Below are 20,612 nucleotides of genomic sequence, written 5' to 3'. Positions count from 1 at the left end.
GCCTTCTGCAGCTCCTGACAATCAACTGTACCAACAGTCTTGGAAGCATTACCTCCAGCCACTCACAGCTCTTTACATTCAATTAAACCCATTGTGCTAGGCATGTCTCTCTGCATGGTGGCTGAGAGTCATGTCACTTCAATAGCAAGAACAATATTCTCCAAGTCAATGTCCTCATTGTAGGAGCTCAAGAAACATCGGCTACAGGAGGATTGTAGTTTTGCTCTCTGTGGCAGGCAGTCGCTCCAGTATTTGCCTTTTTAGTCAAAGAATTCTGAATTAGATTCTCTTTTTTAACAGGGGAAAGTGGCAAAGGGGCGCTGCAAGTTCACTTTTGTAAAAAGAGAAGCAAATGCCAACATGTACTATATATGGAATTGGCATCAGGTATGGGAGATCAGTAAGGGACGCGGGTGGCGCTGTGGGTTAAACCACAGAACCTAGGACTTGCCGATCAGAAGGTTGGCGGTTCGAATCCCCGCGACGGGGTGATCTCCTGTTGCTCGGTCCCTGCTCCTGCCAACCTAGCAGTTCGAAAGCATGTCAAAGTGCAAGTAGATAAATAGGTACTGCTCCAGCGGGAAGGTAAACGGCATTTACGTGTGCTGCTCTGGTTCGCCAGAAGCGGCTTAGTCATGCTGGCCACATGACCCGGAAGCTGTACGCTGGCTCCCTTGGCCAATAAAGCGAGATGAGCGCCGCAACCCCAGAGTCGGTCACGACTGGACCTAATGGTCAGGGGCCCCTTTACCTTTATGGGAGATCAGTAGGTCTCATCATTCCTGATCTTGGCTGCACTAACTGGGGCTAATGGAAGCCGGAGTCCATACAGCAGCAGGTACCCCACCCCTGGTCTACGAGTATTTGCAAACAAGTACTCTTGCGGCCCACTTGGTATGGGTCACCCTGATCTGGAAAATCAGTTTCCTCTACGAGCACCTGGATCTGATCCGCAACCACCTGTGACCACACTTGTAGGTGCAGCAAAGAGACTTTGTTCTTAAAATTTTATTATGATGATCAGGATATACAGAATATAAATGTTGGTGAGCAAAGTTTCTACATAGAGGTTTATGAGTAGGATCTGTTTATGGTAGTGATTTTTGTGTGGAAAACAAGGCATTTGTTTTACTGAATATTATTAAAAATGGTAAAAAAATACAATACATAATATACAGCAGTAGGCAGTATCGGACGGAGCCCAAGAAGCTTGAATAAAAGCAGTTGCCTGTTGTTGATTAAGCTTGTAAGTGTAGCTTAATCATAACCTTATTCATAAGCATATGCAGGGAAACACTATAATTAAACGACTTTGTTGGATCGTAGCAAAAATGAATTTAAAATTCCAATTCAAATCCAGTCCAAAACCACAAAGTCCATTGACCATGAATTTATTGGGGGGGGGATCCATTGTGTTTGACTATCAACACATTCTCCACAAAGTCATGAACACTTTCCATCACAATGAGAGGAAATTGCAGGTGTGTTCACAGTATACATGGCCTAGGAAAGCATAGTCAATTTAGGAACCTTTAAAGTGCTGCTCAAATTTGATAGAGAACATAAATCTGAAAAGGCACAGAGTAAGACCAAAAGCCATAGTTCAAATTTATTATTGCTTTGTCTATCGACCAGCCTTTCCCAACTTAATGTCCTCCAAATGTTCTGAACTGATCAGTCATCAGGCTTGATGGGAACTAGTGCAAAACATCTGAAGGGAATCTGGTTTGGGAGTGCTGCCATAAACTTATTCATCATCAGTGTAATTCATATTCTCAGACGTGGCCCACTGCATGTTGGGCTCCTCTTACACAGAGGAGATAGGGCAAAGACGATAATGGTTTCCTTCAGTCTCAAATCCAGAAAAGGAAGGTGCACTCATCCTCCAAACACCTGAGATGAATATTGACCAGTTGCTGCTGAGAGTTGCTGGGCCTTACATTGCAGAGTAATAATGGAACACATAATTTTTGAGCTTATTTTCGATGCGTATAAATTGCTTTCACTTTTCTTTTTTGCTATTGCAGATATGTGTGTTGAAACTGTACATTTGCTAAGAGCTTATACAGCTGACCTGCAGTGGCTGCTGTTTGTCTGGCTTGTGCCTTTGGGTGTTCTTTCCCAGCCCTGTCGAATATCAGTTAACGGCCGATCGATACATGGAAATATGAGGAAAAACTTCATGGCCAACACAATGCAGGGGATAATGAGAGAGAGGATGTAAACGGAAGGAAGGCACCATGGGTAGGTGCCAGCATTCAGGAACCTCTTCCCACCGTAGACCAGTGTATGGGCAGTGCACAACACCAGCGTCAGGTAGCCCAGAGAAGACTAGAAAACAAACAAAACATGATTGCAAAGCTAACTTCCTTATTATGAGATACATGGCAGCAAATTAGAAAGCATTCTATTCTGTTATCAACAGATGACCAATTCTCAATTCTCCTACTGATTCCAGCTGGCAATTTTCTTGGTCAAGATGGGATAAAGAAGCCCATTGTGTCTTTCAATCATAGAGGCAGGACATTTAACTAATCAGGCCTATGAGGCACAGTTTTCTTCTTTGGGTTAGATACATGAAATGAACTATAGGGAGGATTAGCAAAAGTATGTATAATCTATTTTTAGATTATCCACCAGCTTTTTGGTGTATTTCACTTTTAAAACTTTCTAAAAATTATAATTTTAAAACCTGTGATTACTGGTTTTCCCAGATGTGAAAAAGCAAACTCGACAATATGTCATTCATAAAACCTACAATCAGACTAAACAGATGGCAAACAGATTTGCAAACAGATGGCCCTGACACAAACACATAAAAATTCAGGGAGTAGGAACAAAACATCTCTTATCTGCAGCAGCCACAGAGAAGTCCTTGCAGGAATGATTAATTTCCCCAAAATGAGGGAACCTGGAGAAGTGTCTTTGAAGACTTCTTGAACGGTTGGCTTGGATTGGGTTAGGCCCCTTTCCTCCTCATTTCCAGACAAATATTAAGACTAGGATAGGGAACATGTGGCCCTCTATATATATAGGATGGACTCCAACTTCCATCATCTAGGCAGCCTAACCAATATATTAGGAATGGAAATTGTAGTCCAGCAATGTCTGGAGAGCCACAGGTTCTCCATACCTGAATTAAGAGCCATGCTGGATTGGGCTAACGGCCTATATATCCCAGAATCGTCTTTACCACAGTAGCCAACCAGATGCCCCCAGGATAATTGGGCTTTACTTCTGAAGAAATGTCCATAGGAACACACTGAAAGTGAGGAAGAAGGAAAGTTAGCTTGCTGGCTAGCAAGCTCTCTTACCTGTACGAAGCGAAACTCTCTCCAGTTGACACTGTTGCTGACAGAGGGCAAGGATGTTATTCCCAGGAGGACAAACAGAAAGAACCCCAAGATACCCAAAGAAACATACGAGTCACTCATCCAGGCTCTTTCATTGTTCAATGGTTCTGTTTTGTTGTTCAACACCTAAGGTGATAAAAGTTTAAAAAATACTTTTTAATACCTAGTAGGCACAGACAGATTAAAATACAGCTATAAAATGGCTTTAAATTAATATTGTGAAATATTCAAGGTTCTCTTGACAGGTTTTGTAGGTGCACGGCAAATTGACAAAAGTTGCACCCGTCAGAAGTCAGGAAATTTCTGTCGTCATAGAATGGTAAAGACTGGAGATAAAATGGAATTCCCTCTTTTCTAGATTTGCCAACATTTGTTTCTGTCAGCTGTGTAGGGAAGTTTGTTTCTGGCAGGTGACAGAAGTTTTACAAGGTTTCCCTGTGGGATGTGCTTGTTTGCTTGACCTGACAAGCACAGACGTTGTTCAAATGTCCGCCTCTGAAAGGTCCAGAACCTTACATGGTGGACAGTGTCATGAATGAAGAGCAGGCAAGAGGGGGTCAATTCCATGCCACAACATGTTTGGTGACTAGGCAGTGGATCTGAATTGGGCCCAAATCCAACTGCAGGGTATGTGTGGGGGTTGGTGAATGGAGTATATCTGGCTTCATTTTTAAGACCGAAGTGTTGGAACAATCTCTAGGCTTCAGAGCACTAATAAATCGTAAACCAGAAAAGGGCCAGAGGAGCAGAATCTTAGAATTTTTTCACAGCCTTCTCCAACAGCTCTTCATCCTTGGTGTGGTAACTGTATTGTGAGTGGGGGGGCAATCTGCCTTCCAGAGGCAGCATGGGATAAAGACCCCATGGTTTTTGCTTTTACTGTTAAGATGGCTGGTGGTAATTAGAGGTTCTAGATGGCAACTGGGGTTCAAACAGTTGAGGTCAACCCCCCCCCCAGTAAGAACCAATGGCTGCTCATACTGGAAGCCTGAGAACACCCCTCACTCTCTTTTACATTTGGATGTCTCCATGGGAGAAGCAGGGAGGGCATGATCTGTGCCGGATGGAGAGCAGCAAGCACGATATCCTAAGCCCTTGCGATGTTTCAGATCATAGCTGTCAACGTTTCCCTTTTTAAAAGGGAAATTCCCTTATTCCGAATAGGATTCCTTGCAAGAAAAGGGAAAAGTTGACAGCTATGTTTGATGGCTTCAAAGCCCTGCTTGCATCACATCCCCATACAAAGTTGCAAAGACCTCAGTGCTGGTGGTGGAATGGGAGAAGAAACAGCACAACATCAACTTACCTGTGCAATGACATAAGAGCTCCACCTCCATCGTACGTAGCCCCGAATAGGGATCACGAGTGTGTACAAAACATGGAGGAAAGTGTAAGCCAAGGCTACCAAGCCAAGCTGTTTCCTGCAGAGCATCCATTTGTCTAGCCAATCTGGAAAGCGTCTGTACTTTGTACCTCTGTATAACTGGAGAACAGCTGCAAAGATCCCAGGCAAGTAAACCAGAGCGAGGAGGATGAGTGCCACAGCAGGGCAGACACGGTTTGGGATGCTGATGGCAATAAAAAAGGAACGGTCCACTTGTTGCTTAGCGTAAGTATAGACCACATCGCGGACCACGCAGTAGAAGAAGATGAATGCACTGAGGACAAGGGAGAGATAGATGGGGTATTTCCACATTGGGAAAAGTTGCAAAGGGTAATTCTCAATTTCCGATGCTGCTAAGAGAGACCCTTTATCCAATGGAGTAAGACCAAGGCTTCGAACGATCTCCATCACCTTTTCCTTTGACTTGCTGTCATCTCCGCAGACAAATACCTGGAGCAAAACAGCAGCAACAACAACACAATGAAGAGAGACCTTATTTATTGCCAGTGTTTGCTTTCGAACACTGCTCTGACTTCAGTAAGAAGCTGTGTTTGAATTGCCAGAGTAGGTCTAATGCCCACAATTAGCTAGTGTTCTTAGAAGGCTATCAACTGACCAGAATTTGGCTAAAACAGAAGAATGAGAAATGGGGGCAGGGAATGGGGAACCTGCAGTCTCCAGGTGGTGGAATATAACTCCTATTAGCCTTTATTATTTGCCATGATGCCTCAGGCTGATGGGAATTTGAGTTCAACAGCAGGTCCACAGGTTCCCCCAACCCTGGTCTAGGCCTTGTGATTTTCCTTAAGGGCCCTTTACCTCCCTCCTCCCCACAAAGAAGAAAATTAAAAGCTGGACTTTCCTCACTTGATGCAAACTTTCTGCTTTCTTATCAGTTCTTTGGGGCCACAATATAAAACCAAGACTGCCAGCCTTAGATGGTTAGATCTCCAGTCTAGAAGCAGTTTTATATCATGCCATAAGCAGTTCACCTAGAGAGCCTTTGAACTTGGAAGAAATGCTTTAGGATTTGCAAAATGAAGATCTAGAACTGGGTTTTCACCTTTCAAGTCTCTTTAAATGTGAGCATCTTTTGCCCCAGAGATGTCATTACCTGTCTGCTTGCATCCAGAGCACCTGATTGCAGAGCCCAGGCTGACACGGTGTTAAATGCTTTCACCACCTTGCTGCCTGGCAGGAGCTGGGCAAGATATTCAGCATTGGATTCCGGGTACTGGTTTATTTTGAGGTTGTTGCTCACATCCACCAGCACTTTCCCACGGAGAACTTCCCTTATGTTTTCCAGAAAGCTGTAATGTGTTCTGTGGACTGCTAAAATGATAACAGCAGATGTTTCTGCAGCTTCTGCATGAGAAAGCACTGTGGCTCCTTCAGGGATCAGAGAAGAAGTCTGAGCACCTCGGCTTCCAAACACTATAGAATAGCCACACTGCATCATTTTGTGTCCTAGAGATCTTGCAAAATCGCCTGTTCCAAAAATGCACACCGTCTCCTTCTTGTTAGGTACATCTGTAGTCAGTGGAATCATTGTAGTGTTCTTCTCCATAATGGACAGGCACGATGGTCACCTACTAATATACAAGATTGTACATATTAAACCTTATATCTGCACTCGCTAGGGTTAAAATAACTCAGATTAGTTCTCAAATAACTCAAGCTCAGTGATTTACAGATCTTTCTTGCTGGAATCTGCAATAATGTGTGTGTGAGAAACATGCCTGTTGGTATGAAAACTGTTGAGGTATGCTAATATTTTATATAATGCTCCTTTTAATAGTTGACTTCTTTTGGCACAGCAGCACATCCTGCAAGGTTAACTTACAAGAAACTGAAACTAGACCTTCCAGAGGATGCTGTTAGTGGGAAATTTCACTGCACTGTTTGAGCTCACACTCCGGTGTGCAAGAACAAGCAAGAGACCAGCCATCTTAGAAAAAAAGACTTTCTGATGCTCTCAGTATCTTGAGAGATTCAAGTGTGTGTGTGTGTGGGGGGGGGGATTTTGCAGTTTCCTTTTGCAAGTATTCTCAGGATCCAGCACAAAACGCAGGAGGTGCTTCTGTTATGCGACTTGTTGGTCTGAACTTAACCTCAGCTTAAAACCTCTTTGCAAAATTACGTGTAGTTTTCTTGCAGAGATCTATGTGGAACTGTGTGTTTACATGAATTTGTTGTTTTTAATCAGAGCTTCAGGGGTTTTTTTTTGGTCCCTAGAACCTTCCTTTTATATATCATATTGGCCTGAATATAAGCCTCACCCACAAATAAGCTGCACCTTTAAAATTCAAGACTTATTTGCCGGTGCAGGCCACCTCCCAGCACTACCGCTCTGAATGGGGGGTGGGGCGGCCAGTGCCAGTGCTCGGTTCTGAGCGCACTGTGCGCCCGCTTCCTGGCACTACCACCTCCCAACATTACCTCCGCAAGCTGGCACCGGCTGTCCCCTGCCCCCTGGTCAGGGCAGTAGTGCCGGGAGGCGGGTGCTCTCAGCTCTGAATATAAGCTGCACTTTAAGTTTTCACAGTCAGAATTTGGCAGAAAAGTGCGGCTTATATTCAGGCCAATACAGTACACCATTTCACTAAGTTTCTTTTTTCCCTAAATTGGGAAGTGCAAAACCACAAAGCAAATAGTTTTGTCAAAGAAATATATTCCTTTGTGACTTCAAAAGTTATTTGAAGAAATAAAGGTGTGCCATATTTTAGGAACATCGTCTGTCTCAGACCATGGCCACCTCAAAAGTCAGGTAAACATGGGGGGGGTGGGTGGGAATGTTGCACGCCACCCATAATAATTTGACCCAAATTTTCTCTCCCCTTTAACAATTTTTGAATGTTATTTATTTCCTCCTTTATTGATGGGGAATAGTAGGGCAGGGAGGAAATGTGGGGTAATATTTTGGGCACAATGCTAATCATCACTACCCCACCCAGAAAGAAACTTCCAAGTTATTTGGATGCTGTTCAGCTTTAGAAAGATGGGCTATGAAATGATGAATGGATCTTACTTCCTTAGTAATTCCTTGACTTGAGAGCAACACCCCACCCTACCCACACCCAAAAACAAAAACCCCAGGTTCTTTACAACAGCCTGAGAGAATTCAAACAATCTATTCTACTTCCCTAGCTGGGGACATTTTGGTGCAATAAATGCACAGATAAACCCCGGGGAAACTTTTAGCTTTAGGAATGTTGAGAGCCTATTTGGCCACTAAGTGGCAGCATGGATTTGCTTTGCAACTTTATGTCTTTCTGCTTTTATGTCAGCCTTATGGCTATATACCTGTGCTTGAAAGGGAAATACTAAAGAGATATATTTGTTTTTCTTGTGGGAAATAAATGCTATAGAAATTCTATAAATAAATGAAACAGCATTTAGTACACACTATATATATTTTCCTAACTATGGCTTTACCTTCTCCCCGTTTCTCACCAAAATTGGAATAAAAAGGGGAAGACTAGAGTTGCCAAGGGGGTATGTTTTAGGATTGCCCTCGCTGATTAAACCTACATAAATGTGCACATGCCTGGAAAAAAATAGGTCCGAAGAGACAAAATGCAGGATGGTTTTCAGAGTAGAACCACTGAAATTAATGAATATAGAATCACAGAACTGTAGAGTTGGAAGGGACGGCAGTGGTCATCTACTCTAAACCCTTGTAATGCAGGAATCCTGCCCCCAGCCATCCCTGGTTAACACACTGACCCACTGTACCACCCAAGGGCTAAGTTGGGTCTACTCTGACCAAAACTTTTGTCATACTTAACAGTAGACGCAGTCAACCCCCTTTCTGAGGGGTCTCAAACACACAACCCCCCCCACATCCTGAATAATTTTTATTTCCCTCTTGTGCTGAAGAGTTATGCAATCAAAACTGACCTTTTTGATAGCTTTTGGAATGCCAAGGGTGTCATTGACTACTAGGAAAAACAGCAATGTATGCGCAGCCTCGTTTTACCTCCAAGGATCAAGCCCAAACAGCAGGGGTGAGAAACCTGTGGCCCTGTGAATGTTGTTGGACCACAACATCTGGAGGGCCCACAGGCACCCCATCCTTGTAATGCAGTGGGGAAGTGTAAAGTACAGTGGTACCTCAGGTTAAGTACTTAATTCGTTCCGGAGTTCCATTCTTAACCTGAAACTGTTCTTAACCTGAAGCACCACGTTAGCTAATGGGGCTTCCTGCTGCTGCTGCGCCGCCGGACCACGATTTCTGTTCTCAACCTGAAGCAAAGTTCTTAACCTGAAGCACTATTTCTGGGTTAGCAGAGTCTGTAACCTAAAGTGTATGTAACCTGAGATACCACTGTAGTGGGGAACCACAGGCCTGAGGAACAAAATGTGGCCCTCCAGACCTCCCTGTCTGACCCTTGTGACTATCAGCAGGCCACACACACCTCATCACTCCTGCTTGGTGCTCTGCTTCATATTTTTGCTGGTGTCCTTGAATATACTCATCATGCCTCTTGGTTGCCCAGATGGAGGGTAGAGAGGTAAATATTACTTTAAATGGCCACCTTTGCTGCTGGCTCCATCCACCACTGCCATGTGACACCCCCAGATAGGAATGAGGCCCTCAGTCTGAAAAAGGTTGTCCACTTTTACTGAATAGTCATGGGGGACCAGAGTCATAGCAAACACACTTGATATAGCATTGCTAATGTGCAATTTATTTATTTTTTACTTTTCCCAGAAACACTTATATTTTGGTCCTATATTTTGGGGTGGGGCTGGGGGGTAGAGAGAGGGGTTGGAATTCCCATGTTTTCCTCTTCTTATTCTTTCTTCATTTATACTCTTTTGTTTTTCCAGTATTGCTACATCTAGGAAATGAGTGTCCAACTTAAAATGGGAGTGGGGGTAAAATAAAAACGAGTATGTTGTGAATTATAAGAGCCTTCTGTTATGAGGTGCACATTGAGAAATACAAAAGAAATGGGGGGGGGAATCCAAGGGCCAGGCTCGTAATGCAGCAAATTTATCAGTGTAATTTATTTTTTAAGGAAATGAGCCCCTTTCTCTGGTGCACATACTTTCAGCAAAAAGATTCTGCGCCATGAGTTTTGACACAGCAGATAAAACGAATTGTTAGAGGTGATAAATCCTCTTGTGGAGAATGTGCCACTGTTCTGCTCCTCACATCTCTGCCTTTTATCAGGAGAATACTAAAGCTGCCTGGAGGTTCCCGAGACATATGAAGCAGAGGTCTAAAAAGATGTGCTTAATGTTGTCTAAATCATAACAAACTACTGAAAGAGCTGCAAATCTCATCGCCTCAACCTGTTCCCATAAATACATAAGACCAGGCTTAAAAGTTGAGTCGTTTTCTTTGCATTTCCAGGGTCGTTGAACGGTTCAGGGTCTAAAAGTATCGGGCGTTAATCCAGTCCAGTCAACTGCAGAGTGAATTGGAAATGAGCCCATAAAGTCCAGGAAGTTTCAAAGCTAGAGCCAGGCTTACAAAGGACTGAGCAGGGTGTGTGTGTGTGTGTGTGTGTGTGTGTGTGTGTGTGTGTGTTTACGCATGGTGTTAAAATATACACTTGACTGCAACAATGCAGGTTTCTGACTTGTAGGGGATACAAAAAATAGGTATCTCGAATAATGGTAGTTTTCAACAGTGTGATTTTTATCCTTTGCGCTGATGTAATTCTCAGTTGCTGGTTTTACAGTGACTCTGGTTTCACAGTGTTTAGATTTCCTCTTTTTATTGTATTTTACTTTGGATCTCATGGTTTAATTTTCCACAAAAACATTTGTTCTTGGACAGTACAGAAATACTGGAAATAAGCTAAAACTGTTAATAACGGCTTGTGGCCAGTTACAGTGGTGCCCCGCAAGACGAATGCCTCGCAAGACGGAAAACTCGCTAGACGAAAGAGTTTTCCGTTTTGGAGGTGCTTCGCAAAACGAATCTCCTATGGGCTTGCTTCGCAAGACGACAATGTTTTGCGAGTTCCTGCTGGTTCCCCCCCTTTTCCTAAGCCGCTAAGCCGCTTAGCCGCTTATCAGCTGATCCGATCAGCAGATAAGCCGCTAAAATCTGTCTAATCCGTCAATGGGCTTGCTTCGCAAGACGAAAAAACCGCTAGACAAAGAGAATCACGGAACGGATTCTTTTCGTCTTGCGAGGCACCACTGTACAGCTTTCAGCAGAGTAGCTGTTGTTTGTTGCAGTAAAACATTTTGTGGCACCTTAGAGGTTAGCAGATTTGTTTTGGCCTAAGCTTTTGTTGACTTCTAGGTTCTATACCATGTGACCAATGATCCTCCATGCCTCCCCTCCCCACCCCATGATCAGGGACGGGTGATTATTTTTTGTTTTCAGGTCACCACATTTCAGTATCATTCTGTATTCTTTTTTCCCCTCTGGAAAATGCATCAGCATTTTAGTACTCATTTCCCCCCCAATATACACATCTTTATATTTGATTTTGCCCAATGCACACATTTTGGTATTCAGTGTCCCCTTCAAATATAAGGCATTTTTCCTTCAAATATAAGGTGTGGTCTAGTGGTTAAGAGTGGTAGACTCTTAATCTGGTGAACCGGGTTCGCTTCCCCGCTCCTCCACATGCAGCTGCTGGGTGACCTTGGGCCAGTCACACTTCTTTGTAGTCTCTCAGCCTCACTCACCTCACAAAGTGTTTGTTGTGGGGGAGGAAGGGAAAGGAGATTGTTAGCCATGTTGAGACTCCTTAAGGGGAGTGAAAGGTGGGACATCAAGTCCAAACTCCTCCTCATCCCCCTCCTCTTCTTCCTATTTTGTTGCTTTTTGTGTACATTTCACCTCTAATAAAAGCATCTTTGTACATTTTATTTTCTGCTGGAGAACTGCACAACAGAATTAGAAATGGAAATTTGAAAAGACAGCTGTGTTTTTGGTTTGTGTATGGTTTCAGGAAATAGGAATTAGGCAGGTTTGCATTAAAATTTGAGCCGAACTGAACTTCTCCACCCACCCCTAGCCTTTAGCTAAGATTCTGCTTGTGATCGTCTGGTAATTGTTGACTACATCTCTCACTGCAAGCCCATAGCATTCAGCATAATCATGGGCTTCCTGGTAACTGTGCTTCTAACAGCAGAGGCGTTAGTTACATGACGGCCTTGGCCGTAGCAGGATGTCATAACCATTATGCCAAGCAGCTAAAACAACACCTCTGGCTCTGGTTTGACACCGGGAAGTTCCTTGATGTTGCAATTGGGCCTTGCTGCCAGCTCCTGCTGGTAAAGTGCCTGCAAAAACACAGTGTGTGACCTCTTAGCACTTACTAATGTAAGGTACTACGAAAGAGCTTCTAACATAAAGATAAACTCATACAGGAGATTAAAGGAAAGGACAATAGCAAAACATGCTTATGCAAATTTGTATCCTCTGTTGCAGTTAGAATGGATGTTTGTAGGTAAAGGTAAAGAACCCTTGGATGGTTAAGTCCAGTCAAAGGCGCTTTTCTGGCCGAGGAAGCCGGAGTTTGTCCGCAGACAGCTTTTCCGGGTCATGTGGCCAGCATGACTAAACCGCTACTGGAACATGGAGGACTGTGATGAGTGCCAGAATGCATGGAAACACTGTTTACCTTCCTACCGCAGCAGTTCCTTTTTATCTACCTACACTGGTGTGCTTTCGAATGGCTAGGTTGGCAGAAGCTGGGACAGAGCAACGGGAGCTCACCTTCTGATCGGCAAGCCCAAGAGGCTCAGTGTTTTAGACCACATCGCCTTGGGTGTGTGTAAGAAAAACATGTCAGTAGCTACACAGAGATAATAAGATGCCTGACAGACATGATGACATCAGGTAAAGCTCTTCCCATAATTGCATTTCCGTACTAGAAGAGACCTGAGCTGCTGAATATGTGCCTGCTACACAGCTGTTAAAGGCACAAGCACTCTATTCTCCTCCAGCACCAACCCTAAACTATGCAAAGACCCCAGGTGCTACCCAGGATGCTGCTGGCAGTAGGGAAGGAGATTTTCACTCCCAAGTTGTGTTTTCATATGCAGTGCTTTTCTCTTCCTAACAAAAATGTACCGCACTCATGGGCTTATAAGGCAGAACTGACAGCCCATCATATTGATGGGTGCCTTTGCCTCTGTTGATTTTATAACAAGGTTACTCTCGAAAACAAAATGAGCAGGTAGTGATGCATGTCTCTTCACACCAAGTTATTGTTAGTACTTCTAAAGGTCAGTTGCAGGCCAATTCTTTCACATGTTGCAGTGTACTACAAATCAAGCTACAGCAGGGGTGGAGAACCAGTGTCCATGCAGATGTTGCTGAAGAACTACAGTTCTCAGCACCTATGGAGAACTGTGGGTTCTTCACCCCCCAAATACAGGGTTGGCTAGGACATCAAAACTTTATTTAAGTGTCTCTATGATTTATCTTCGTATGTGTGTGGCACACAACAAACCCTATTTTCTGCCTCTCCATTTCTCACTGGGGCAGCAGGTGTTTGCTCACATAAAGCAAGCCCTGTTGCCTCCCATGCTTTTGTCATGTCTGGAAGTGTATGTCGGCCTTTTCCACAGCAAGTGCACATGCAGCTCCTCAGGGCTTTGAGTGCCGCATAATGTAGCCCCTTGTGCTTTCAGATCAAAAGACATTCTTCCGCCACAATCTGAAAACACAGACGGGAAAGAAATAATGACAGCTGACTCAAGAACTTGGATCTGTAACTGGAGCCTGGATGGATAACAAACAAAGAGCCGTCCTTTCAAAGGGAACAGTCTGCACCTGAATAACAAGAATTGCTAGAAGGAGCAGGGCAAGTGAGGAATAGTTGATCACTGAGTGAATCACTGGAGGGAAACCACAGGAAAGTGGATTAGCTGGGTGGAGCTGGAGCAGGCTGGGTCCTGCACATATGGATCAGAGATGGAGAGCTTGGGCCTTCCAGAGTTGTTTGACTCCCAATTCCCATCAACCCCCCAACAGCATTTGTGGGGGCCACCAGTTCCCCGCCCCAATATAGATGTTTGGAAATGGAGTTATGTCGTTAAAATAAGTGATGAGTGGAGTGGCCTTGATCCCATGTCACTTTATAAATGATGGTTAAACTTAAGTATGGTTTAAAGGTGTAAAGGTAAAGGGACCCCTGACCACTAGGTCCAGTCGTGACCGACTCTGGGGTTGCGGCGCTCATCTCGCTTTATTGGCTGAGGGAGCTGGCGTACAGCTTCCGGGTCATGTGGCCATCATGACTAAGCCGTTTCTGGCAAACCAGAGCAGCGCATGGAAATGCCGTTTACCTTCCCGCCGAAGCGATACCTATTTATCTACTTGCACTTTTACGTACTTTCGAATTGCTAGGTTGGCAGGAGCAGGGTCCGAGCAGCGGGAGCTCACCCCATCGCGGGGATTCGAACCGCCGACCTTCTGATCGGCAAGTCCTAGGCTCTGTGATTTAACCCACAGTGCCACCCGTGTCCCAAAGGTGAACATGTAGCACGGTGTTAAAACTGCAGGCACTTTGATTCTTCTCTGTTCCTGCTGCTGGCCACCAACTAAGCTATTGATGGGCTTAGCATTATACCTGAACCTGAGCTTGAACTTTGTTTCCCCCAAACAAACCTTGTGGTTACAGCTTGTGGTTTTTTTGGACAGAGACAATGATTTAATTTGAAGAAGCGTGTTGAGGCTCCTTCATTGCAGGAGGTTGAACTAGATTAGTGTTTCCCAACTTTGGGCCTCCAGATGTTTTCGGACTACAATTCCCATCATCCCTGACCACTGCTCTTGCTAGCTAGGTAGCTAGGGATGATGGGAGTTGTTGTCCAAAAACAGCTGAAGACCCAACGTTGGGGAACACTGAACTAGGTGATCCTAAGGATCCCTTCCAAGTCTGCAGTTCTTTGATTCTATGAGAAGGAAGAGCAAAGCAAAGCCCAGTGAACCTGCAAACCACAGCTAAGCTCAACTATGGTTTACAGTGATGTGTGAGTCAGGCCATTGTTTATGTGAGCTGCCTTAGAAGGCCATTGTCCTGAAAAGCACCATGCAAATATTAGGATTTATAATAAATAATAGTCAATATGGACTTCAGCCTTTCATTTTTCAGTGTATTTACAGATGGAGAGCTAGTTCAGAGGTGATCAGATGTTGTTGGACTCCATCCTCCAGCAGAACTGGTAAGGGATGATGGGAGTTGGAGTCTAAAAGCATATGGAGGGAAAGTTTCCTAGCTCAGGGACGCTCAGGGAGGGAGACCATGGCCATTGCGGTTAGTAGGTATAGATTAGCAGCTCTGTGCACCCTAATTTTGTCTAATCTTATGCTGGTGGCTATCACTACATATTGTGGGAGCAGATTCCTACTTTAACTATGCCCTGGTGTGAAGGACTTCTTTCTTTTGTCCATCCTTGATCCACCAACATTCCACTTCATTGGATGTTCTAGCTTAGTAGTATGAAAAGGACTTTTTTCGTTCTGTGCGTAATTTTACTTTTTTTTACTTTTTCCGTTTTACTTTTTCCATTCTGTGCGTAATTTTACGCATCCCTTATCATGTCTCTTCTTATTGGTCTTTTCTCTAAGCCTTTTACCATATTTTTTGCTCTATAAGACTCACTTTTTCCCTCCTAAAAAGTAAGGGGAAATGTGTGTGCGTCTTATGGAGCAAATGCAGGCTGTGCAACTATCCCTGAAGCCAGAACAGCAAGAGGGATTGCTGCTTTCGCTGCACAGAGATCCCTCTCGCTGTTCTGGCTTCAGCGAAAGCAACGCAAAGCCTCTTCAACAACATTTGATTCAGAATATTTCCCCCCCTGTTTTCCTCCTCTAAAAACTAGGTGCGTCTTATAGAGCGAAAAATACGGCAGTTCTGTGTGTTGTAACCTTATCTCAAAGGAGAGTAGCTCCACCCCCTAAATCATTTTTCTTTCCTTTTCCTGAAACATTTCCAGCTCTGTAGAGTTTCCTTTTGGGGGCAAGTCAATCAGAACCATATACGGTATTTCAAGGGCAGTCACACTGCAGATTTGTACAGTGGCGTATTATTGGCAGATTTGTTTTCAATCCCTAGCATAGAGTTGCCATATTTCAAAAAGTGATTTATTTATTTTTGCAGAATCTAAAAACAACAATAAAAACCTCATTTTTGGCCAAAGTTGTTGAGCTGTTGTTGTTGGTTTTTTGTTTAACTATTTTTAAGGAAATTCACCAAAATCTACACTTCCAACATGGGTTGCCATACATTCGAATTTCCCCGGACATTTCAGTGATTTCCACCTGGACAGTTTCTGACGGCCAAATCCCAGCTATGTCCAGGAAATTCCAGACGTATGGCAACCCTACCCTAGAACGACATTTGCCTTTTTCACATCTGCTATGCACTGGGTTGAAATTTTCACTGAGCTGTCCATTACAACCACAAGGTCTTGTTTCTGGTCAACCACCACCAATTCAGATCCCATCAGTGTATATGTGTCAGGCATGGAGTATCTTTTCTTCCCCCGGTAGCCTCAGATGCGAGAAGAACAAAGTTTGTATTTTATGGCTTTTTATTCAGTCATCTGGTTGCAAGACAAAAGATCCATGTCTCTGAGCACAGGAGATGTTGGCTACTCTGAGCCCATCTCTTCCGTCTCCCACAACATCCTGGGAACCTATGGGAAGTCCCAGGAGTCATACTCCTTTGCACCCTTTGTTCTTGAATGTGTAGGGACCTATGTGCCCTTGGTGAAAGAGGGTCTTCCAGGCTCTTCAGGGAGGTCTCTTCTGGCTGCTCTCTAACTCCCCCCTCTTCCTCTACTATCTTGAAGCTAGGCATTTCTTCATGCAGCTGTGAAGCAGCCCTGTCTCCTCCTCCTCCTGAAACTGTAGGGAAGGGGGGGCTTCCCCCCTCCTCTTCTGAGAGGAGCTGATCAGACCGAGGGCTCATTTCCCATTCCTCCTGTTCAGTCCAGTCCAGTGAACTTTTTGTATGGGACGGGGAGGTTGCTCCGGTGTTCATTCCTGTACTCTTCACATCTAACTGCATTTGCCATTTCACTGCACATTCACCCCGTTTGTAGAGGTTCATCTGGAGTTCCCTGAAGTCCCTTTTTGTTTTAGCCATCCTGAACAATTGGTTACCAGCAGCAATTGAGTACTAGCAGTTGGGTACCAGCTGCCTGACTGCTTGCCCCTACCTCTAAATCTTATATGAACAAGTTAAAACAAGTTCAGGTCAGAAGTGCCAACTTGAATAAAATATTGGCTGGGGGGGGCAGGTAAGCCCCGCCTTCACAATCGATCACATGATGCGGCACACGCACACACCATTTGAATGGCAATGCCCATCAAGTTTGGGGGGGCCTGCCCCCTCAAATATTTTATTGGGAGGGTGTCAAAGGGACCTGGGCCCCTAGGAGTTGGCTCCTATGACTCATGTCATTGACAGTTTTGTCAGTGCTCTTCCTTACAAACAACAAAACCAATCCTATTATCTATGCTGCTGCAGTTTAAATGAGTAACCCTGTGTATCTTTTCTGAGTGGTATAATATGCACTGTGCATATGTGTGGGCATAAAAAAGCAGGGCATGGGTGTGGATATAGGTCATTAATACATAGGACGCAACACTCCTAGCAAGCATCATCTACTAAGCAAGCCTCCCTGTCCAGCTTTGCAAATGTTTTGATCAAGGAACCAGTATGTTGAAAATCCACCTGTGCACCACAGAGTATATTTGCAAGAACCTCGCTGGTCTGGTGCTCTTTCGATTCATTAGTTACTTTCTTTAGTGCATCGGGTGATGTGGACTATGGCTTGAGATTGCATGCAAATATTTTAGTATGCAGTTGGAACACTTCCTTTGCTATTACTGTTTCAAATGACTCTAAATCACCCCTACCAACAATTCTAGGAGCTTGGAAAGGTCATATCTCGTCTTTCTCCTTCTTAAAAATAATGTCATGGTTGCTACTTCAATGTATCATTTAATTTTCTTTTTTACAACTCTCTGAAAAGTGAGTGACTTTTAAAAAAAATAATAATAAAAGTGCAGATTTACAGGGATGAGATGAAATACTGTCAATAGTGGTTGTCTGGATTAATGATGTGCTACAACTGCAAAGAAAGGATTAAAACTCGAGCTATTGATATTACTAAGATGCTTGCAGGTTCAGTTACAGGATCATTTATATTCACATTTTTTAAAGAACAGCTGTTTCACATATAACTTAGTAAATGAGCTTTTGCATTTTCTTCCCTTCCCTTCCCTTCCCTTCCCATCCCATCCCCCCCCCCACTTTAAGTGGACTGATGTGATCAGGGAAGTCGGTCATGAGACAGTGGTATTTGGATACTGCTGATGCGCTGACTAGATGGACTGCCCTCCACAATCCTTATTCATGGGCTGGACATAATAAAATCATAGAATAGTAGACTTGGAAGGGATCCTGAGGATCATCTAGTCCAACCCCCCTGCAGTGCAGGAATATGTAGCTGTCCCATACGGGGACTGAACCTGCAACTCTGGAGTTATCAGCGCTGTGCTATAACCAACCAAGCTATGAATAAAGTAGGTTAGATCTAGACCTGTGGTTCCCAACGTAGGGCACACGCCCTACAGGGAAGCAATTTGATTTTTAAGGGGGACAATTCGAGAATGAGTTATTAACAGTTAATGGACTTTTAGGCTTCCTCCACGTGAATTGGACTTCACTTTTTGAATAATAAGAACTATATGTCACGGGGGGCGGTCATCAGGATTTTAGAGATGCTTAGGTGGGGCATGGCCAAAGAAAGGTTGGGAACCACTGATCTAGACCAAGCCAACTGAACTATTGAAATCAGTGGGGCAACTTAGCCAATCTTTAGCCTCAGCCCCATTAATTTTAATGGGAACTTGGTGCACTCGGCTCGGATCCAGCACAATCATGGCACACTAGCCATAATGCTTAATAAGAAATGTAATAGAGACGGCAATTTAGCAAATAACATTTAAAGCCTACCTTCTAAGGGTACAAATAAAGATAATAGAAAACAGATTATTTTCTCTTGCATCCCACATATGTAATGGTAGTGGTAAATAAGATTTTATTGTACTAGCAAAGGCCATGACAAAACCATGCAAACACTATCAAAAGAAAATATATACATGTGTAAAAACAAAGCCATCGGAACCACATAACCACAAGTGAGACTGAAAACAGGGCATCTCCATGAGTGCCATATGTAATGGTTTTAGGTAATCATGAAGTGGGAGATGCTTTTTACGGTGTTTAATGTTTTACTGTTGTACACTACTCTGCTATTTTATGGTATGTCAGTATATAAATAATTTTATAAATAAAGAAATCAGATCTTGCATTAAGCACATCAAAAATACACACAGAGTACATTTCAAACCTGGTACCCAATACCCAATGCTGGAAGAGGTGACTCCATCACAGTGGATTTGTTGTTGTTCTTGTTGGATGGCAAAGCAGACTAAATTTTCCAGTGCCTTGGGGGCAGATGCACATGGTACAATCCCAAAACTGGAGAAGCCATTTCTGGAGGTGTGATGGGGATCAGAGATGTGTGATGGGAAAGGGAAGGCTAACACCTTTCCCGCTGCTCTGCCACCTTGCCAATCCTGGGAGTGCCTTTTCCTCTTTCAAAAGAGGGAAAAACAAAGCCATCTTTCGAAACCTGCATTTCTCTGAACTTTGAAATGTAGTTCTTTGGATAAGTAATGTATATAGTAAAGGTGCATATGCTAGTATAAAGTGTGCACAGCAATGCATGTATTGGTGAAAATAACATACAAATGTGCTGTATTAGGTTAAATTGGTTTTCCAAAATGTGCATATTGGGCTAAATTGAACATAAAAAATGTGTCTGAGAAAATAGCACAATCGTGCTGCTGAATTTTCATGAGAACCTTAAAATAAGTAAATCACAACCTATGTGGAAATGTGTAGAAGTGAATTTAAGATTGGAAAAATGAGGAACAGAGAGAAACCAAAACTGACATATTAAAAAAGGTCTGCATTCCACTTCATGGGATGACATGGACTCTTAAGTCCCAGAAAGCTTTTCCCATTTGTTCATTTTTAAAGAGTTGCCACAGGATCCTTTGTTGCCCATGTATGTCTAGTCTGGCCTTGAATGACACTTTTGGACCAGCTATTCACATTTTGCAGTGTCACCAAAGAGACGCAAGCCCTTTTCTTTTGCATTTCCAACAGCAGGAGGAAAGTAGAAACAAGTTTGGATTAGCCACCGCATAGCATCTGTGCCCAGCAGAGACTAACTTGAAAAGGGTGCCTGTTTCTAAAATATCACATTCAATAAAGAAGGTGCGAACTGAGACATTCTGCAAACACTTTGGTGGGTCTCCCAAGGGGAATAGTGAGATTTGTCAAGTTCTCAATTTAAATTGCCACTTACCTTCCACACTCTGCTGCCTGTGGTATTTCCAGCCCTCCTTGTCACTTACTGAGCGCAGCTGCAGGCAGCATCTGGCTGGAGGAACTACGGATGCTTCCCTTTGCTTGGAAGAGAATGAGGAAGTACTTTGTTACTCCTGGACATTTATCAGCTGGAGAGGAGAGGCAGAGAAGGGAGGGGGAAGAGAGGGAGGTTGGAGATTTTGCAAGTCTGGGCCTGGAGGGTGGAGAAGGGAACAGAATTTCCCGGCTACCGCTTTGGGGGAAATTCCCTGCCTTGGTATCTTTTCATTGGATGAGGTTCAGCCACGGCTGCTTACTCTGCCTGTTGGCAAGTGCTGGACTTCTGGCTCCTTGCCAGCTCCTTGTTCAAGCTGCCTTCTCTTCTGAGTTTATACAGTTGGAAGTAACTCAGCTGCTTCAAAGGCAGAAGGAAGCTGTAGCTACCGCAGGAGCCATGTCTATCTCGTATGCAGATCATGAGTGATAATTTTATTC

General features: G+C 43.8%; 1 protein-coding gene across 2 annotated transcripts; it reads right to left on the bottom strand.

Moving 5' to 3' along the window:
• Window positions 1–1,375: 1,375 nt before the first annotated feature.
• STEAP4 (STEAP4 metalloreductase) lies at window positions 1,376–20,285 on the bottom strand. 2 transcript variants are annotated; one of them, XM_082193263.1, is made up of 5 exons: window positions 20,116–20,285; window positions 5,852–6,326; window positions 4,660–5,187; window positions 3,315–3,479; window positions 1,376–2,331 (listed from the first exon to the last, which is right to left on the bottom strand). In XM_082193263.1, the coding sequence occupies exons 2-5, from the start codon at window positions 6,302–6,304 to the stop codon at window positions 2,062–2,064; spliced, it is 1,416 nt and encodes a 471-aa protein (XP_082049389.1). In that variant the 5' UTR covers window positions 6,305–6,326; window positions 20,116–20,285; the 3' UTR covers window positions 1,376–2,061. The 2 variants fall into 2 exon arrangements, with proteins under 2 accessions (XP_082049389.1, XP_082049388.1); XM_082193262.1 differs by having other exon boundaries at window positions 5,852–6,329; window positions 20,116–20,284.
• Window positions 20,286–20,612: the final 327 nt, after the last annotated feature.

This window comes from Podarcis vaucheri, assembly GCF_965113315.1.
Source record: "Podarcis vaucheri genome assembly, chromosome: 12".
Classification (NCBI taxonomy): Eukaryota; Metazoa; Chordata; class Lepidosauria; order Squamata; family Lacertidae; genus Podarcis; species Podarcis vaucheri.
Note: the sequence above shows the minus strand (reverse complement) of the source record. Positions and strands in the feature narration are given on the sequence as shown.